We start from the raw sequence: 21,166 nt of genomic DNA on the forward strand, positions 1-21,166 counted from the left end.
ATGAAGTTGATCGGATGAAAGCCCTGGGACAAGTACATCAAAGTAAAAATGTGGAAAATGGCCAATATGGCCACTAAAGTCAAAATGGCGGGCTTCCTGTTGCTTTTTTCCCATTGCACCTTTGACCTTTTTTGTGCGTCTGGTCATGATACACCTGGGCTACGATTTTTGTGAAGATCGGTGAAAGCTAACTGAGGGGCTTTTCCATAGATGGCGCTGTTGAGCCATTTTTCCACGCCCATTTCAAATTACTCCAGAATTCCCTGCAAACTTTGGTAACAATTTGAGCATGTCTAGGCCCTGAAAAAGCCCCAAAAGGGAAATACAAATCCTTCGAAATACAATAGGGCCTCTCACCGGAGGTGCTCAGGCCCTAATTATTTTATGTCTTGTCTAGTTAGCAAAATTACACAAATACTACTGTGCAGATTTCCATGAAACTTGGTGGAAAGATGTGGTATGAGTCAGGGAAGACCCATTTCATTTTGGTGCAGGTCCAGGAATTAGTTTCACTTTCTTTAACATCATGAGGGCATTTTTCTATTTCAATGTTCTTTTGCATTTCAAAACCATTTCCGTTGATTTCTCAGAGAAAAATGAATGGCTCTTGATGAAAAAACATTCACGGTTAGGGGACTGATATTTAGGAGAATGTGCAACTTGATGCAGATCTAAATGTCACACTTTCAAAGTTCTAAGGAGGATTCAGTGCAGAATTATTATTATTGTCCTTATCATTATTGTTGTTAGAAATAGAGGTATTAATATTACTATAAGTAGTAGTAGTAGTTTAATTCATATGAAACGATGATATTTTGTTCTCATGTGACACTTTTAAAGGTCTTAAGGAGGATCTCCTGCACAAACAGCAGGTTTACGACCTCTGTCTCTAAGCAACAGGACGCCTGAACCTGCTGCAGTGCGACAACAGGGACGAGTCACCGCTGCAGATCCGACTGCGCATTTATTCAAGAGTTTATTCGTTTCTATTCCAGGACTCGTTCACTAAGTTTGTATGTTCACAGAACAGCTGTGGACCACACGCGTCTTTTTCTACCGAGTTTAAAATGTGTGACACTTCCTACTTTAGCTTAGATGATAGCTGGAGCTAATGCTGCCTTCAAGGACTGTCGGGATTTGTACAGCTGCGTTAGTCTATTTGAGGCTGAATTTTGAATATGTTCATTAAATATTGATAAGAGACTTCAGTCTATTTCCACTGTTTCTTAAATATCTTACCGTATAACTATTTTATTCTTGCAAAAATTCTCTCCTCAGACATTAGGGATTACATAGTTTATGGCGGTTATTATTACATAGTTATTATTTGGATGAAACAGCAGCACAGAAACAACTGAGCAACTTTAACAGCAACAGTCGTGACGCACGCTGTGGGCTGGAGATCGGGAGTTTTACGAGGAGTCCTCGAAGGCAGCAGATGCTGTCCCGCAAAGTTAGCTAGCAATGGAGGCAGAGAGCCGGTAGAGGAGGAGAGGACCGCAGCATCATCCTCACACACCGACATGACAGCCGCTGAAGCCTAGGACCGAGAACCACACGACGGGGGAGGACGGACTGTGACGACAAGTGAGTGAACAACATGTCCTCCGTGTGTCTGAGTGAGGGGTGTGGAGAGAAGCAGCTGGTTGTTATGTGACCCGCCAGCAGCAGATGTTGATGGAGCAGGAGGACAAGAGGGGCTCGGCCTGCCCCTTCACCACCGCTGGATGTGCGTGATACACGTGCACCCGCAAATGTGCAGATGTTATAAATGATGTGACTCATCTGATGTCCAGTCTGACAGCACTGAGCCATCAGGATGTCATGGCACTGACAATTATCAGTACTTTGACTTCTAGTGATGCGTTACTCAGCAGTGGGTCACCAGACAGAACCAGTGAATAGACAAAACCAGTGAATATACAGTGGAGAGATTATTTCTCTGTATTTATATATTGCTTCTCTTGTCTTGATGAAAATTGTTTACACTGCAGGTTATTGTCCTTCACCCATTCATTCATACTGTGCATCTATGGGCAGCACTTTTTCTATGAGGGGCAATTCAGGGTTCAGTGTCTTGCCCCAGGACACTTCAGGATGCAGATGGGAAAGACTGGGATCGAACCATATACCTGCTGGTTAGAGGACGACCGCTCTACCCTCTCTGCCGCAGTATAAGAAATTCTAAGTCCTAAGCCTGATTTTATTTAATTATTTATTATTCCTTATGTGAAACAGTAAATGGTCTTTTCATCCGGCACAGGATTCTTTACTATCTTCTGCATGACACACTTGTGTAAGAGCCAGCACTTCACTGCACATCCAAGGACAAGGCAAGATGTCCTGAATTGCTTGTCACCACCAAAATATTGTTTTGTTTTCACATCTCATGCACGTGATGTGTTGTGAGTTCATCTGCAGGTGCCGCATTAAATCCCAGAAAGACCTGTGTGGACTTTGCTCCTTATTCCTCAGAAATCTCCAACACAAAACAGTAACAAGCTGCTTTACAAGTTCAAAATAAACAATTGAGGGCAACACAACAGGAAACGATAAAAAAGCTATTAGAAGATCACACACCATTATGTCACAAATACAAAAATAGAAAGTTTCCCAAACGAGAAAATGGTAAAAGCTAGATAAAATGATGAAAATAGTCAGATCAGAGCCAGGAGAAATGACAAAATGTGTCTTTAAGAGAGATTCAAAAGAGTTAAAGAGTTTACCAGACAGATCTCCTCAAGGTGATTGTTCCAAAGAGAGGGAGCCCTGACAGAACAGGCCTGATCGCCTTAAAATTCAACAATTAAATCTTTTAATTGACTAGAAGCCAGTAAAGAGAAGCTAAAGTCGGAGGGATATGCTCTCTTTCAGTAGATTTGGTGAGAAGTATGGCTTCTGCATTGTAGACGAGCTGTAATTTATGTAGTTTAGATTAATCTGAGTTTGTTTTTGTAATATTTAAATACGTTGTGTTAATTTACCATTTGAAGGTCAAAGTCGTATGGATATTTAACTTTATGGAAGCTGGCTGAAGTGAAAGTAAAAGTGAGTCCCCTCCACTGTCTGCATTCAAAGTCGTGTTGCATGAATCAGTATCGATGCAACACCCTGTGAATAGTGCCGTAAGAATAATTAAATATTATGGCTGCCACTGGCTACCACACCTCACTTGAGGTAGGGGTGGTCCTGTACGAAAATACAATCATGAATAATTTGGATAAGAATTGCATCTCACCCTTTATTTTAAGTATCGATTATATGGTGATTATTTTCTCAATCCAACAATTTCTCGTCTGAGCTAAAAAGAAATTCAGAAAATGGAGACAAAAGGTTCATCATGACTTTCTAACCCCTTTGTTTTCAAACAGTCCACAGACCAAAAGATATTCAGACTGTGCATCAGTCTTGCTTGAAATGAATGAAACAATTAACAAGATAGATCATTCAGATCAGCCAACCAATCATTTCCAGGCTGATTTGGATGTGAGGGTTGTTCATTGTAGACTCACGACCACTTGTTTCTTATCTCTGTCTCTGTAGAGATGAGCCGCTACTGCTCGGACAACAACAACTTCCCCTATGACAACAACGTCCTGGTTTTGGACATGGTGCTGGGCTCTATGTGGGGAGTACCCCAGCCCATAAACTGGGACAACGTCGCCAAGCTGGTCCCAGGATTCACTCCCAAGGAGGTAACGTCAACGTCGGGTGACTGTTTCCATCCATTCACCAATTATCCCATGACTTAGTAACACAAGGTTAGTAACACAAATGTTGACATTGCTGTGATCTTGCAGTGTGCCCGTCGATTTGAGGAGCTGAAGAACACAGGGGGGTTTCCTCATGTCGACAACCAATGTAATACTCTGACAGAGGGAGGCACCTCCCCTTCAAATGGCCTGTCTATCCTGCTGGACACTGGGGAGACGGTCGACTCAGGAGACAGCCAGAGCAGCAGCAAAGTTACAGGTTGGTCAGTGACAGCCTGAGCAATACAGATAAAAAAAAAAAAAACATTCTTTAGTTTCTGTTCTTGACACTTATTTTCTTTTCTGCTCTTACAGTTTAGTGTCATCTTAGGAATAATTTAAGTTTATTGAATATAATTCACTTGGTTAAAATGTATGTCAGTAGCTGTGTTATTGATGGTTTTCTCTTTTTTGACGTCCAGGCTCTAAATCGACACTCTCAGGAAGGAATGGGGGGGGTGTGGAGAAGAAAGAGAAACGAGTGTCAGTAGATGAGGACGACCGACCTCAGAAGCCAAGAGAGTAAGTGGTAGTAACTCCTAGTCCTTACAAGGTGCTGCTCTCCAGAGCAGTGAAGCCAGCTAACCTAGATAAAAGTGTGGATCGCTCAAACATACAGATCTGCTTAAAGTGAAACTCACCCCCTGTCCACTTGAAAATAGGATTTAAAAAGTTTGCAAGTTTACATAGTTTTATTTAGTATAATGTTTTAATGACTGACTGTATTGCAAAAAATAGATGCAAACTTTTCTTCCCACAGTCCCAATATGGTCATCCACGTGTGTGATGAGACTAAGAACCTGAAGCAGGACTTCACGTGTCCCAGAGATCTTCTCGTTAAAGAGATGCGTTACTTCGCTGAGTACTTGTCTGTGGACGCCCAGAGATGGGAGGAGGTGGACATCTCAGTGCACTGTGACGTGCAGATCTTCGACTGGCTCATGAACTACGTCAGGAGGAACTCCGCAGGAGAGGGGAACAGGGACAAACCCCGGCTCGGTAAACTTCCCCAGAAAAACTGTAAAACCACATCAGACACAACGTTATTCCTCATGGCAACGCCTGAGCTGTCACTCTCAGCACCTGTTGGTGTGAATCAGTGGATGGTGCTTGATTTCTTGGTTGGTCATGTGGTGTGTGTGTTTGCTGGGCCACTGGCTGTGTGTTCTGTGTTGTTTGTCGGTTGTGGGGTTTGCTTGGTTGGTCATGTGGTGTTTGTCCATTACAGAGCCCAGCAATGTGATCTCAATCCTGATCTCCTCCGAGTTCTTGAAGATGGATACGTTAGTAAGTGTTGTGACGCTTGACGCCAACTGTGTCGTTGTCCTTCGGGCCCCTTGTTTTTCAGATGCACTGCACAGAATTGTTCTTGTAAAATTTCTCTTTTTCATATTTACATTTATATTTATAATACAAATAATTGGATGTTTTGCATCTTATAACTTCTCCTGAAACAGGAAAAACAAGAGACCCATAGATAGTTGATGTTGCATGGATGTTAGTGTTAGTGTAGATTTTCTTTTGCCTCCAGGAGTTTAAGTTCTAGTAGAGGAGCTAAAACTGTAGCAGTGTTGTTTAATGTGTTTGTGAAGGTGGGATCATATGAATGTTACAGTCCAAGTCGAAGGCTCTTGTAAAAGCGGTTTACCTTTTTTATTGCTTAGGTGGACGAATGTATCCAGTACTGCTACAAATACATGAGCGCCATCGTGGCTACACCCTGCAACATGAACTGCATCAACAGCAACCTGGCCACACGCATCGCCGAGTTCTTCAGCCACAACGAGGCGGACGACATCAGGGACAAAAAGGACAAGTTCAAGAGGTGAGTGTAAACAACCAACACAGTGTTCAGTCAGTGTGTGGAGAGAGTGTGTGGCTGAGCTCCGTGAGGAAAACAAACAGAGAAATGACTCATATGTTCACAGGTAAGTGACATGATAAGAGTTTGGAAAAAAGCATAATATCACAACTATCCTTCCTGAGTTGATTCTGTTGTTTCAAAAAACAATCACCACTTAGTCATGTTATGCAGAAAATTGGATACTGGGGAATTAGTATTGGAACAAGAATGGCACTCTGTAGAGCACGTAGCTTTGCCAAGGGCCAATAGTCCCGATAAATTCAATCAAGCTGCACCACATTGCACACCATCATAGATATCGGTCCCCTAATTATGCTTGAATTTATTTTAACAAGATTATTCTCTGGGACATTTGTTAAAATGTTAAAAGACACTTTCTATCTTGCAATGTTAAAGAAAGTGAAAAATAGAAATCCTGGACTGCCCCCTGATCCAGATCTTTGCCAACATTGAAAGGGTTCTTTCTTGAACCATGACCAATGCTCCCACTAAGTTTCGTGGAAATTCGTTAAGTAGTTTTTATCGTAGTCCTGCTGATAAACAAATAAACAAACAAACGCACAGACAGGGGTGAAAAAATAACCTCCAGAGGTAAATATATGTATATATACTGTATATATATATGTATGTATACAGCCATCTGTCAGGAGAATCTGTTGTGGAAAAATGTATTCACAGTTTTTACTGCAGTAAAAGTACCAATACAACGGTGTGAAGATACTCAATGTCACACTGATGATAGAACTCACTCTGTACAGAAATATAATATAAAAAAAATTACAAATTATATGTATGAATATTTATTCCTGTAGCTTTAATCATGGAATTAGAAGTGACTCACTCTTGAAACTTTGCTATTTTGAAGCAGTTTTTGTTTGTGGTATTAAAACGTAAAGAAAAAAACAATAAACAGAAAAAACATGTTTCAGTAAAATGGTTGAAGTGGTGTATATGTGATCAGTCGACAGTGTGTGGAAACTGTCCTGCACTGATGTTAGATGAATTATTCTTATTACCGTCTGCTCCCGGTTCAGAGTGTATTTGATTGAACGGTGATGAACAGCCATTTCTCGCAGCATCTGAATGGCACCGAGTAGGTGATACAACAGCACTGTGTGGGAATTAAATATAGTTCTATATTTGTCCTCTGCATTACAGTGCAATAGCAAACAATGTTTGATTGTTTTTTCTCTTTATTTCCTTTCACCTTAAAAGCAAGTTGTTCCAGAAGAAAATTGAGCGTCTCTTCGATCCCAGCTATCAGAGCAGAGATTCACCGGGCAACGCCTCGACCCTCTACAGGTGAGCAGGAAGCTTCTTGGTTTCCTCACGTTTCCTTCAGTCTGTTACCTTAATTCGTTTGACTGTTATTGTCTGTCGTACGTGTGTTGGATCCCAGGTGTGGTTTGTGTGTGAAGATGCTGACCAAAGACACAGAGAGGAAGATTTGTTGTGTTCCAGGGAAAATCAACATCAACGCTCAAGGAGAAATCATCTATACCCACACAAGGTATAGTAGCACTCGTTCATTATGACTCCGCTTCACATGTATGAGGACATGATTCATGTAATTGTGTGTGTGTGTGTGTGTGTGTGTGTGTGTGTGTGTGTGTGTGTGTGTGTGTGTGTGTGTGTGTGTGTGTGTGTGTGTGTGTGTGTGTGTGTGTGTATTTGCAGACAGAAGAGTTGGGACGTGCATGATTACATCAGTGGACTATATGAGGAGCTCAAGTCCTGGGTCCTGGTTTACTGGAGAATCTGGGGTACAATCAACTACCTCACCTGCTCCCGGTGCCAACAGGTTAGTGTGTGTGTGTGTGTGTGTGTGTGTGTTCAAATGATCAAATGAGGAATTTAAGAGTGTGACTCTGATATAAATCAAGAACATGCTCAAGGAGAAAATTTGAGATTTATTCTATGAATCTGACATATTTATCATGTACATTTTGTGTGTGTGTGTGTGTGTGTGTGTGTGTGTGTGTGTGTGTGTGTGTGTGTGTGTGTGTGTGTGTGTGTGTGTGTGTGTGTGTGTGTGTAGTTGTTTGTCTGTGCAGAGCTGACCCACTGCAAGTACCACCAAGACAGTGTGCTGTACCCTGGCCCTGGTGCTGAGAAAGGCTTGCATGGTGCAGGAATTTATCCCTGCTGCAACCAGAGGGTTCTCCGCTTCGACCCCACTGGAATTCCCAAGGTATGGACCACAATTCAATGGAAACTAATACAGTGCCCATTCCAAATGTGCCGTTAGCTTGGCCTGTGGTGATGCTGGTCACAGGTTTCTTTGTGATTTTGTAAAAGTGATGTGTAGCAGAAGATCCCTGATGCTGCTGCACTAAGAGCTGTTCACCTGTTTGTTCAAATTTTGACACTGCACTTCACTGGACCCATTCATGCCGAGTGTGAAGCCATCAAGTTGAACAGTGTTGAGTTATGCGAGCTACAGACTGAGAGATTTCTGGAACTATTAGATAGATGTTGCCAAGTTACTAATGTTTGATGAAAACCTTTAGAATGGCTTTTATTCATAAAATAAATCTACTTTGTTAGTAGAATATTTGCTTGACCAACAAATCAACCCACGTGCTTTTTGCAGGCTCCATCATATGATTAGTAGAACAGGTGGACTCAGTAATGGCTGCCCTGTCAGTGTTTAATATAACCGTCATTTGAACTTTTGTTTTCTTGCTGCTCATTTATTCACGTCTGCAGTCAGCGTCCAAGCTGTGACCAGTTACATTTGAAAACTTGACTTGCAGTCTGCTGCACATTCCAGCTGCAAATGTCTGTACGAGTGGCAAAGAGGAGGACACTCAGTTACTTTGACATAAACCATGAACGTGGTAGTTTTCTAGTGCTGCTTCAACCTGCTGCTGCCTTTGCTGTGTAGGATTCTTGTAAACGGAGGAAATCATCATATGCTGCATCATATGTGTGTGTCTGTGTTTGCAGGGCTGTAAGATGCGAGACCACATAGTGAACCTACCTGATGAAGAGAACTGTGATGAGGTGACCTCAGCTCAGACCAGAGTCCTCAATGACCTGCTGCTGCACAGAGACGCAGTGTGTGTGTCCAACACACCACCGGTAGATGGGTGAGCAACAATTCTTCTTTTTCTCCCAGTGTGTAATTGTTTTAAAGCAGCGTTGTTGTGAGAGGGCAATACAGTCCTCTGATGATGTGTGTGTGTGTGTCAGTACTGAGGAGAGTCCGTCCAGTGCAGAGAAGGTTCAGGACTGTGATGTTCTCTTGGAGCCAACACTCCTCGGACCTCTGAGAGGAGACGGCAGCACTGTAAGTCCCCCTCTCTCTGTCCGTCTGATGCTTTTCATCTGTTCACCTTTGTGTCTCTGCCTCGGTACTTTTCCTCCCTCTGACCTCAGCTACTTTCTCTTTCTTACCAGTTTTCCCTCTTGAAAAACTGGAGTCTGCAGCTGGTAGGACTTTTCCCTCATTCCCTTCATTACACAGTGTCTGCTTCTAACCTGGGATTGTTCATTTTGTTAGAAGGGAACTGTAGATGGGGCTTTTACTGAGATCTTTTGTTAGATCAGTCAAAATGTCGGTCAGATTCATCAAGCAACTGAGTGGTAATGTGTGTGACCTCTCAGAGGCACCAGTCTCTTCTGTCAGAGGACGAGGAGTACACCACGGGGTCAGAGGTCACTGAAGATGAGGTGGGGGATGAAGAGGAGCTGTCCAAGAAACAAGGTGAAATAACAGTGTACTTTTATCCTGATGCCACACAGAAGTTTTATTTTAAAGTTAAGAGATAATTTTATATAGGACGTGGTTAGCTTAGCATTTGTCCAAGCAAACAGGAACTATTTTTGTTGGTGTATTCCCTCAACACTTTAGTGCAGATGTGAAGACAAGACTCCAGATGAAACTTTTACTTTAGACAAATGAAACAAATCAGTTTTTGTCGTCTCATTCTTCACAAAGCTTCATGCTACGATAATATATTCTCCCTGATAATAACATCAACTTATAGTATAATATGTGTGTGTGTTTATGGTTAGTTCAACTACTCTTTTTAATTGATTTTGATCAGCAGTCAAAATAAGTATTAATTGATTTTATGATAGATGAAATACAGACAAGCTTTTCTTTTGGTATTTTACTCTATACTAGAATGACTAGAATCATAACTTATAGTTACAACTAATATTATTCATATTTAACTTTCTGTTTAACCATTTAAGAATTTAAAAATCACAACTTTGACTTCACTTCTCCTCATCAGCAGTTAAAGTGTTAGTTTGACAAAAATATCTAAATGGGTAGCAATGGGTAAAAAAAAAGGATAATTGTTTGTCTCACTATTTTTTTTTTTTTTTTTTTCCTATCACAAATATACTGTCATGTCATACATGGGAGTAATCCCCCTCGCCTCATCACAAATGTCATGTTTGTTGGTGTTTCAATGAATTTTGGTTCCATTGACTTGTTTAAATGATTAAACTGTTTATAGCACTTCATCACTGCTCTACTCTCACTCTGCATTTTATCATTTCATTGTTCCAGTCTTTGCATTTTTAAGACTGGAAAATATAACAGTTGCTGTGTTTGTCCAGCAGGTGGCGTCAGATGCTGTTGATATATGTTTGGTTTCTCTCTCTCCAGCTGCTAAGAAGGCAAAGAAGGCCCACAGACCTCTGAAGAAACAAATGTCCTCTCCCAACTTCCAACGCAAAGACAAACCAGAGAAAGTGAGTCAGTGATTTCATTAATATTCAGTCCACACTCCTCAGTGGAGTAAAACCCTGCAGAGGGAAACCTGGACGTGTTCACTGCTTTGGTCTTTAATTCAGTGTCAGGAAGCTGCACAGAAAAAGTTCTGTAACAGGGTGTGTCAATTATGGAACAATATTGATATAGAACTTGGTTTTCACAGTATAGTCACTTATATTTGATATGAAGTTAGATATACAATATTACTACGGAGTATCAGGGCCTTATGAAGAAACAAATATTCTGAGATTTCGAGAAGAAAATTTGTAATATTACAAGAGTGAAGTTCTGATTTAATGAGAAAAAGGCATAATATTCTATGAATAAAGAATATTTTAAGGAAATAAGCAGCAAGGAGAATTTGTGCTCAACAGAGTTTCACTCCTTCTGGATCCCAAATCTTGAACCAATCTCATGTCCTGCCCATGTGACCACTGGTTTCTTGCACAGTAAAGTCCTGATACTTATAATATGTATGTATTTAGTTATTTGTGAAACTTAAACTAAAGTATAACTTAACAAAATGCTGCATATTCCTCTCGCAAATGTACAACTTTATTCCTGTAATAGTAACACTTTACTAACGCAAATTTACAACTTTATTTTTATAATATTGTGACTTTATTTATTTTCCCTTTAAGTGGCCCATCGTACAATATACATGAAGTTAATTCAAGCTAAATAATTCATCTTGAAAGAATTTGAACTCACAGTTGTCTCTAATATTTATGCATGACTGCTCTAAAACATCTGCCTAAAGTGACACAGTTGACAAATTCAACCATGAACTGCATTTTAACTTCTTCTTGTTTATTCCTGCTCAAACAACACGGAGCAGCTGGAACAGTAGTTTACGCTTTAATGTCTGAAATCCTGAACTCTTCTGTTTTTCTTCCCTCTCAGTCACAGACGAGGGACAACACACCATTCGTGTGAGTTCATCTGCAAACACCATCATCCTCACACACATTCCTCTCACACACTTGTGTATCTGCTGCAGTAATTACGTGCCTGACGCTGTTAGTGCTGCTTCTCAGTGCTCGTGTTGGCCGTTTGAATGAGCCGGGCCTGACGCTGGTGCCTGTGGTGTGTGTTTTGCAGAGTGAGCGTTCAGAAAAGTAAGTGGGACAGCTCTCGCTCCATGCGCTACAACCAGGACGCTCAGAGAGAAGAAGGTAAAGGAGGCGTCCACAGGAAGTCAATGTTATTAATACTTCTATATTTTTAGGCATGTCAAGTATGTATTATCTATTCTTAGCAGAATGAGTCCTACTTGATTATTTTATTATGACATTTACAACTGTCCAGTTGTGGTCAAAGTCACTGTTACCTCACAAAACATGTATGTGGCCAAATAAACCGTATTTGTCATAAACATGTCAGGAACACAGTGGGAAGTCCCATCAAACTTAAACCTTCACTTCACTCCCTTTGATCTCTGTGGTCTCTGTGTTCACTGTGACGTTATGTTTTGTGAATTTATCAGGAATGTGAGTTGGGAATTTCATTACATCTGGCACAAACATTTACATGAATATTTCAGTTTTAGAGCACATCACTTGTGATCTTTGGAGAAACTGCTGGCCGACTTTTATTCAGAAAATTCCAGGGTTGTGTTTTAGTCTGGACAGAAACAGACTTTTGGAAACAATCATTGTGGAGATAGAAACGTATTCAATAATTCAAAATTCAATCAATAATTATCACAATACAATTTTCATCAGTGGCAATAAAACACAGGTTCATTATATATAGATATAATACTTAAGCATTGTGTAAGCACTGTGAGGAGTTATAACATATAATTGATTGACCTCAGATTTGTAAAATGTTTTGTTGTTTATCAAGTGTTTGTCAAGCTTCACTCAGGAACTTTTAACTTAAAAATATAATAATGGGACATTTATCGTGATGATTATCGATGTCAACTGACATGAACATTTTTATCTTGATCATATTTTTGACTATATTGTCAAGGTCAAAGGTTAAGGTCACTGTGACTTCACAACACACTGTTTTGTAGATAACGACAAAATGCACTAAGTACCTTTTATTATGTTCCCTGAAAGTCTTCACTAAATATTTAGAGATGAATAAGACATGAATGTAAACTGTTTAGTTCTTCTCTTCACTGTTTTATCGTCTTTATGAACCAGACCAGCGTCGCATGGTGGAGATCATCGGCCACCTGACGAAGACCAGGTTTGGAGACCAGGAGCAGAGCAGATCTAAGGACACTAAAGAGGTGTGTGTGTGTGTGTGTGTGTGTGTGTGTGTGTGTGTGTGTGTGTGTGTGTGTGTGTGTGTGTGTGTGTGTGTGTGTGTGTGTCTGCTGATAGATACGGTATGTATGGCAAGTGATCACATGTGTAGAATCACACTGCTGCAGGAAATGTGACCAGGATTTATTCACAGCATGAGGTTGTTGTTGTCAGCACAGTTGTTCTAGTTGTTGCAGCTGCCTGAAGTTGGATTGTTTTTGGACTGTGTGCCTGTTTGTGTGTGTGTTATTGCAGCCTGCAGGGGGAACCTACTCCAGATTGGAAGGGCAGTTTAAGAGTACATCTCAAGCCAGACAGAGTTCAGAGAAGACACCTAGGTTAACACACACACACACACACACACACACACACACACAACCACATGTGTACATCTTGTTTGTCATAATCTGACCACATCTTCTTCTGCCTCTTTAGATCTAAAACTCGCTACGCTCAGATCCGGACAACGTAAAGGACGTGATGGGAAGAAGGCCTCTGAGCTGATGAAAAGACAGGTCAGAAGAAACGAGGAAGAGGCGAGATCTTCCTGTGAGGAGGAAAGTAACTTCCTACCGGCAGCCCCCTCCAGCACGGCCCCCTCTTATAACTGTGGACCCCCCCCCCCCCTCTCTGCTTATCTCAGGTGACTATGTATGGATCACCGTTAACTGCGTCCTCTATCACTCAGCTCGCTGTGTATTTGTGCAGCTGTGACCAGCCTTGGAAAAACAAGGAGAACTCTGGATCTAGCTCAGCTCTTAGGAAAAGCACGTTGACGACCTCAGTGCTTCTTCAGGATTTCTTTTTCATTTGGAGCCAGTGAAGTGCAGGTTCAACATGAGAAAAGCTGGTTTATGAAGTTGAACTGTTTAGATCCGAATTGTTTAGAGCCTGTGAAGCTTTGAGAGTAAAAGACGATACGAAAAGATCCGACCTCAGATCTGTGACAGCACAGACAGCTCAGCTTGTTTCTGCTCATCACAGCACATCAGTCAGTACATTTAACTCTGCACTAATTCTCATTGTCTAATGTGGCGAAGCGCAGACGTCTGGATTCGACTGATGCTACAATTACTAACAAATGTTTTAACTCCCAGTTCTTATAGAGAGATGTGTAGTCACCTGCATCTGTTCTGGAATGTGAGTGTTCTGTATGACACCGGGACCAATAAAACATGAATGACACTGACCTTCATTTTCTGCTCGTTGTCCACTTGGTGGCAGTATATCACCTCCGGGGGGACACTGGGACCTCGAAAGTTAACTTTGCCCCAGTTAGACCACAAACTGTCCCCTCTGCTTTCGGCTAACAACCAGGTGATATCACACACTTTTCATCGGGGTGATTTTACTCTTCGCTAACTGTGTCGCTTTAGTTTCTCTTTTTTATTCTTGTGCATGAGACTAAAAGAACAAGTGCAGTTTGTAGAAAGTGTGAAAGTCCTGTGCAGAGGGTTGGTATGTGCCCCTGGGTAGAGGGTCAACCACCCTCTCTGTTTGATAGCCTCCGATCAGTGGGTGTGTTAACCTGGCTCTTCCTGTCTAACTTACTCACAGGGGTATTAATAACCGCTCCTGCCCACAGAGCACACACAGAGCGGGGCATAACGGGGTGTAGAGTGTGGAGAGAGCGGGCTTTTTTTCCTCTGGTGGGCAGGTGGGGGCTCCCCCAGCTGTTCCCTCTTCTCCTCGACAGCGGATGCCGAGAATGGCTGAGGATCTCTGGATCTGGGTCAGGAAGGGAGGGAGGGGTCCAGTTACAGTACAGCCGGACTGAATTATGGTCCCAGAGAGATGGTTAGATATGCAGCATCAAAGCCGACATATGCAGCAGTAATGCAGCAGGAGAGAGAGATGCTGAGTCCACACAAGACCACAGGCAGCCCATGCACAAAGTGGTTTTACTGCTAATAACCACAAAACCCCCTCCCTCCACTGCAGAAGAAGAAAAGGCCTCCGGAAACAAAACTAACAAAAAAACCCACATTTGAGATTTGCAAAAGAAAAATCAACCAACGTCCTAATAACAGGAGTTAATGTGGAGTTTAGAGTCTGACAGCAGATATCTGTTCAGGTCCAGCAGCTTCCTCTCTGGTTGCATCAGAGCCGACAGGTTGTTGGACTGGTGTCAGACGAGTGTTTCAACTTTCACTGGAAAAGCATCATCATAACCTTCACTGTAATACCAGTAAGTTAACAGGGATTAGTGGCCGGCTCGCCTTACACTTCACCAGCCGCAGCCAAACGTGTCTGAACGGAAGCAGTCGGATGCTGCGGGAACACTGTGTGTACCAAGGGACGACAGTGTGTGTGAGGTGTGTTGGAGTTCAGGTCACAGCTGTCCAGGTGAGTCTAGATCCACATCTGTGATTTACACAGAGACAAACTGTACATAGATGTTATTTCATATTTACTTGTTTAAACCAGAAAGTTTATTTTTGATGGCAACATGCCGTCTTATGTCACAAACAATTCATAACCAATTCTCATAATACTGATGATTCAACTTCAGTATTATATTACTTTTACTTATACTTGTTACTTATATACAGGGCCAGGCTTAAGAGGGTTTTATTTTCATTTTAAGAATAACGTAAAAATGTCAATACTAAAATCGAACTAATTAAGAGATTTTTTTACTTTGTTTACTGAGGATAACATTTTTCGACATTGAAATTAAGTACAAATGTTGAGAATACACTCAAATATCAGACTTCTAACATTACAAAATGCCTTGTGCAGATGAACCGGTGAAGTTTTGCCTTGGAATCAGTTTTAGCTACAGGCAAATTCTTTTTCTTTTAGCTCATAAACCCAGTGTAATAATCGGAGCTCAGTCTTTGGAGAGGTTGTGCAGAAAAGTGTGTCTGTTCATAAGGAGAAACCAGACCAACACTCCCAGGATGCAACACTCTGGCAGCTCACACAAGTCAGTCACTATTAACACAGATGGGTCCATCAAATGTGACATTTAAACTTTTTTTTCACAATAGTATTTTTTTTCCACATCCCAGGATTGTGCCAACACATTATCACTTCATCTGCTTCAGATGTATTCAGACTGAAGGGTCTGAGCTTCATTTCACGCAACACTCAAGTGTAACCTGAACATTAGTTTGAGCTTCTGCCTAGTTTGGACAGTTGATTAAATATTCAGGATTATTTATCTTTTTTTTGTTAGCATTTAAATGTACATCTCAGTACATTTATGAAGAAGTGATGAAACAAATGGTGATAAAATATGTGTCCCTGTCGTGAAATAAAGAAATCTGAGCAGAGGCAGGGTTATAAAATTCTCAACTTTAATCAGTTCAAAAAGCTCACAACAAATGTAACACCTCGAGAAGGGAAATTTGCCATAAGAGATCGGGTACTTATTTGGATTTATACATTCTTTTCCTAATTAAACTCGTTGGCATTTCATTTGCTCTGTGGACAAAAAGCCTTTTGTTTATTTGGACAGAACGCAAACAGGTACAAATGAAAAAAAAATGCAAAAATACAAAATTAAATGTAAACCCAGTTTTATTTTTCATTTTGCTCTAAAGGTAGTGTCTTGAAGCACTACTGCATGGTAAACAATCTAAATTAGTACAATTCAAAATCTTGAAAGCCATCTGAGTTAAACAGGAGTTGTTATAAAGATGCAACCAACCAAGAACCCATAAATACCTCTGCCACGTCCGTAAAACATCCCATTAATGAAGGCTCACAAATGAGCAACAATCCTCTTAGAGGAAAACAAAACGCTGATGTCGACTAGGCGACAGCACACACGCACACACCCACAACAAAAAAGAAATAATAGAATAAAAGGAAAAAAATTTCCCATGGTAGTAAAGATGCTATACAATTGGGATGATATGCACATATTCGGTTTTGCTTTCCCTAAAAACAACAACAAAAAAGAACTCCTGCCGGCAGCAGCCAAACACTTTTTTAAGGTGAAGCAGAACTCGGGAGCCACAGATGCTGAAATATGATTCAGCATCTCTCAGCCTTCATTCATAATCTGTTAGATTCACATTCTCCCACAATGCCGTGGGGCACCAAATAAGCGGCGTGTGTGCCTCCAAAAGAGCCACTTCCTGTCTGTCTCGCCAAAGGTCTAGAAGCCTCTATGCCGACGTGACACATATGGTGTCCTCACAAAAACCCGGCTCAGACTGTATATATAATATATTTATATATAAACAAATATATGAGGGGGGAGGAAGAGCTGAGAAAAAGAACGAGGAAGGTGAAGGGAACAGAACGAGAGAAAAAAAAAAAAAAGACAGATCGTAAACGTGTCCTAATCGTTACAACCTCATCATGCAGGTCAGATGGAACGGAGCGCAACAAAACATAAGCTCAGATTGATGCTTCTGGAAAGAGCTCACACAAAAGGTTCCCATAGAAAAATGCAGATTATGTAAAAAGGGCCACAGGGTGACGCGGTTTCATTTACACGTTATTGGCATCGTTTTGGTCAACAAACATCCAGTGGGACGGCCCCGCTCTGCAGAGGGGGAGTGGCCTCCCACCACACTCAAGTGCCTCTCTTGGGTTTTGTTGTGTTTGCTGTGGTCAGGGTTTATTTGTTTGTTTTTGTTTGTTGGTTGTCTGGAGTACTGTACAGTTTGGTTGAGCTGCTGCTCAGTCACACATCTCCTCTGGGATCTCGTGAGGGTTGAGGATGCCCGGCACCGACATCTGGATCTTGTGTTTCTCCTCCTGAGCCTGACGCAGCGACGCCTCCCTCTCCTCCAGAAACAGGTCTGAGGTGTCCTCGCCCGCAAACTCCTGGAAGAATAGCGGAGGAGAAAGAAAGGCTTCAGTCAAACTTCACCTCCATCCATCCACACATCCTACTGTATGATCCTGACTGGGGAAACGACTAATGATCCTTTTGTGATCATTCATCTGCTGATTCATTTTATGGTCAATTGATTAGTTTAAGAAAAATGTCAGAAATATAAAGCTCAATGTGACATCACATAAATCTATTTACTTTGAGAAACAGAAAGTAGAGAAAGTAAATGTTTAACTCATATTTTGTGTCATAATAAATAAAGTTGTTGAGAATTATACCTATTTTACAACAAAATTAGCAGGTAAACACAGGTTTTTAAAGGCAGGAAAACTCGCTTTAAAAGGCGATTGACTCCTTTCCCGTTGCCAGTACAAGTTTGCCTTTCGTTTTTTTTCCATCGGTGTGTCATGTTCAACGTCATGAACGCTCTCTCACCTCACCGCCTTGCCAAATTAGCACGGGTTTCATGTTTCATCACTGCTCATTGAAGCAGGAGCCGATAAAAAACGTGTCTACCTCAAAGTCATTTGACCTGGGAGTGGATGATTGTATTCATTCCAATTGCAGACAAAGGTGAGATGTTAGTGGGTTTGTGACCAGCAGAAAATGGCCTTTAAGTGTTTTCGCTTCAATCCTGATTCCATCTGAAAATATCTTTATTTTGAAATGATCAACACAAATAAAGCGGCACATAAAATGATCTTTCTTTGATCCGGACAGCTGAAAAGTGGAGCCATCAGCAGACAAGAAAGAGTCTACATGTCCTTCAGTGGCTTATCACATCACTGTGTCATACATAGATTTATTCCAACAATAAACTGGCACAGCAGCCACAAACCTCCCATATATTTAGAAGGGAACCTGGCCATGGAGGAAAATGTTATTTCTGGAAACAGCAGCTAACCAGTAAACTATGTAGTCACCGATAACCTCTTTGAGAAGAGACAAAGGCTGAGCAGTCGTAGACTGAGCTTAGTTAGATTCACGTTAACAAACAAACAGAATACAGATACAGATACAAGGATGTATTTATACTGTACCTAAGTGGAAAAAAAACTACGGTTTTTCTATTCAAACTCATTATCATGACACCTAGTTGAAATAGTGTGAACTGAAAGTTGTACATGACTCTAACAACCTCACCTTTATCTGGACTAAGAAGTCCCTGAGGTGCTCCTTGAAGGCAGGAATGTCCTGGTTTAAGCTGAACAGCCCGGTCACAAACACCTTCACCTGAGCACTGAAACACAAACACAGACACAGTGAGGATTTACCTACAGCAGTGTATGTATGTATGTGTGTATGTGTGTATATGTGTGTGTGTATATGTGTGTGTGTGTGTGTGTGTGTGTGTGTGTGTGTGTGTGTGTGTGTGTGTGTGTGTGTGTGTGTGTGTGTGTGTGTGTGTGTGTGTGTGTGTGTGTGTGTGTGTGTGTGTGTGTGTGTGTGTGTGTGTGTGTGTACTCACTCTTGTAGATGAGGGAAAGCGGTCTTGAGCAGGTTGGCCACGTACTCTTGGATGAAAACCTGGTTGTTGGTGGGGTTGGCAGGGTTCAGCCCCGTTGTGATCTTCCCCTCCTCCACCAGGTTGAACATGTAGGCCAGGATGGACGCGTGCATGGTCAGGCCTGCAGGATACACACAACAGCACCCACACATTTACTTCAGAGACTTCCAATTGTGTTATCTTTCTAAGGGTGTTAATATCAGGTCCTGGGGGCCCCGGGTGTCCCCTCATCTGTGCTGTGAACTCACCGGCAGTGTGCGACGTGTCCGTGACCACAGAGAAGATGTGTTGCAGGATGTCACAGAAGTACGTCTGGTAGAAACTCTGAGCGGCTGCTTCCTCCTGGGCTACGTTCTGCAGCAACGTGTAGAGAATCTGCAGACCTGGATGAGAAACATGAACGCATCCTTAGGTCAGCATTCTTTACATTTCTTCCTCACCACAGGACCGTTACACCTGTACATTAGTGTGGGTCCAGGAGCCTGATTTGAGATCTTAATATGAGCCCTCTGAACAATGCTGAGGTAAAGGATCACCGTGCACCTGCAGTGTCACATTTCTGCCTTTTAAACAGATAAAGTGAGCCACCGAGTTTTCACTGTTTGAAGATTATCCCAGGTCTGACACACTCTGTCCTCATGACATGAGAAAACACAGAACCTAGGGTGGTGTTTACAGCGGTGACTATTTATACTGTTGCTGTTGTCTCTTAAGTGAAATGGTTGTGTGTTTTCAGTCTTACCGGTGTCCGCCACGTTCCTCATGGTGTGTTTGAAGGCCCAGATGATGGAGTCCAGCACCAGTTTGAACTGGGCCGGGGGGATGGCGAGGAATGCAGGGAAGCAGTGAGAGTTGACAGCTTGGAGCAGGTAGAAGAAGTGGGTCCTGTGCTCTGGATACTCCTCGAAGTTCTGGTGGAAACACACAACACGTGTTTCAATATGTTCTCGCCTTCTATATAGTTCAAGAGGTCTAGTTTAAACATTGTTATTAGGCCTGCAGAGGTGTTTAGAGACCACAGCTGCATCAGTGAGTGTGGATCTTTTATTCCATGCAGAATAATCAGCACCATGAGTTAATGTGGCTTTTCAGCAGTGGTGGGATGTAACAAAGTACATTTACTTCATTACTGTATGAGCACACGTCTCTGTACTTTACTTAAGTAGATTATTTTCAGGTACTTTTACTGCACTACATGTATCAGCAAATAGCTGTATTTCTACACAACTACATTTTTACAAAGCATTGCATTACATGTTCAAAAAGTTTTCTATATTCCAAAGGAATCAATAATGAGAGGGGGATTGGTCCACTGATCCAATCTGAGCAGGCAGGTAACATTAGACCACGCCTCCTGCAGCAGCTGCATCACCGTAGTCCAGACGGGACAAACTAAACTCCTTTTGAGTTTTTATGACAACTGAAGGCTACCACAGTTTCTCTTTCATGTTTGGAAGGGGAGGGTGGGGGTGAGGGGTAATCAGCTGCAACATGCAACTTCACCACTAGATGTCACCAAATTCTACACACTGAACCTTTAAATATATTAAAAGCAAGTACTTTTACTCAAGTAGAAAAGTTATTGTGGTACATTTTATTTTGTATTTATTTGTACTTTTACTTTCACACAATAGTTTCAAGGTTGGATTAACACACACACACACACACACACACACACACACACACACACACACACACACACACACACACACACACACACACACACACACACACACACACACACACACACACACACACACACACACACACACACACACACACACACACCTTCAGGAGGTTCAGATCACTACTTTGTTACACGGTTAAAATTTGATGTAACCCATCCCTGAACTGTTGATTATTTATCAATTAAGCCATGACATGAGACCAAGTTAAAACCTAGTACTTAGCTTAACTGTGTCTGTTCAATGTCCCAGGATCATTTGAAAACAGTTATGGAACCGCCATATGGTAATTAACATATTGATGACATTGTCACATTATATTTGCATTCCACTGAGTGTCAGGTGGTTTCTGTCCTTTATCTGTTTGCTCATCAGCTCAATCAGACATCACACAGGTTCACGCAGCTCCTTTTAGTTATGTGTAGAAAAGTTCAGTGCCTGTCTAAAATCAGCTTTTCTCTGTCACATAGTGTGCAGCCTCCATCTGGGTAACAAACTGCTGCTCCGCCACTCTGAGCTGTGGCTCTCGTTTTGTCAAAAAATTCACTAGATTTGTCCCAAGGTGCTTTT

General features: G+C 41.7%; 2 protein-coding genes across 6 annotated transcripts in view; one reads left to right on the forward strand and one right to left on the reverse strand.

Annotated features, from left to right (window-relative positions):
• The first annotated feature begins 907 nt into the window (after positions 1 to 907).
• Positions 908 to 13,799, forward strand: kiaa1841 (KIAA1841 ortholog). Its single transcript, XM_034608315.1, has 21 exons — positions 908 to 1,587; positions 3,544 to 3,695; positions 3,801 to 3,972; positions 4,175 to 4,274; positions 4,513 to 4,751; positions 4,981 to 5,039; positions 5,417 to 5,577; positions 6,832 to 6,918; positions 7,016 to 7,126; positions 7,294 to 7,417; positions 7,655 to 7,807; positions 8,566 to 8,708; positions 8,812 to 8,908; positions 9,019 to 9,051; positions 9,226 to 9,325; positions 10,241 to 10,326; positions 11,252 to 11,280; positions 11,450 to 11,523; positions 12,505 to 12,593; positions 12,865 to 12,947; positions 13,045 to 13,799. Exons 2-21 carry the CDS (start codon positions 3,546 to 3,548, stop codon positions 13,079 to 13,081), a joined length of 2,127 nt encoding a protein of 708 aa, XP_034464206.1. The 5' UTR covers positions 908 to 1,587; positions 3,544 to 3,545; the 3' UTR covers positions 13,082 to 13,799.
• A 2,090-nt stretch (positions 13,800 to 15,889) lies between these two features.
• The window catches only part of xpo1b (exportin 1 (CRM1 homolog, yeast) b), a 28,069-nt gene continuing 22,792 nt past the window's right edge, over positions 15,890 to 21,166 (reverse strand). For 3 of the 5 annotated variants that reach the window (XM_034609694.1, XM_034609697.1, XM_034609696.1), the window contains 5 exons: positions 19,654 to 19,822; positions 19,160 to 19,294; positions 18,873 to 19,032; positions 18,548 to 18,644; positions 15,890 to 17,394 (listed from right to left, as the gene is read on the reverse strand). In XM_034609694.1, the coding sequence (XP_034465585.1) occupies positions 17,248 to 17,394; positions 18,548 to 18,644; positions 18,873 to 19,032; positions 19,160 to 19,294; positions 19,654 to 19,822 (708 nt within the window). In that variant the 3' untranslated portion in view covers positions 15,890 to 17,247. The remainder of the gene's footprint in view (positions 17,395 to 18,547; positions 18,645 to 18,872; positions 19,033 to 19,159; positions 19,295 to 19,653; positions 19,823 to 21,166) is intronic. The other 2 variants (XM_034609693.1, XM_034609695.1) reach the window with 1 other exon arrangement.

Source organism: Hippoglossus hippoglossus, chromosome 15 (assembly GCF_009819705.1).
Source record: "Hippoglossus hippoglossus isolate fHipHip1 chromosome 15, fHipHip1.pri, whole genome shotgun sequence".
Taxonomy (NCBI): Eukaryota; Metazoa; Chordata; class Actinopteri; order Pleuronectiformes; family Pleuronectidae; genus Hippoglossus; species Hippoglossus hippoglossus.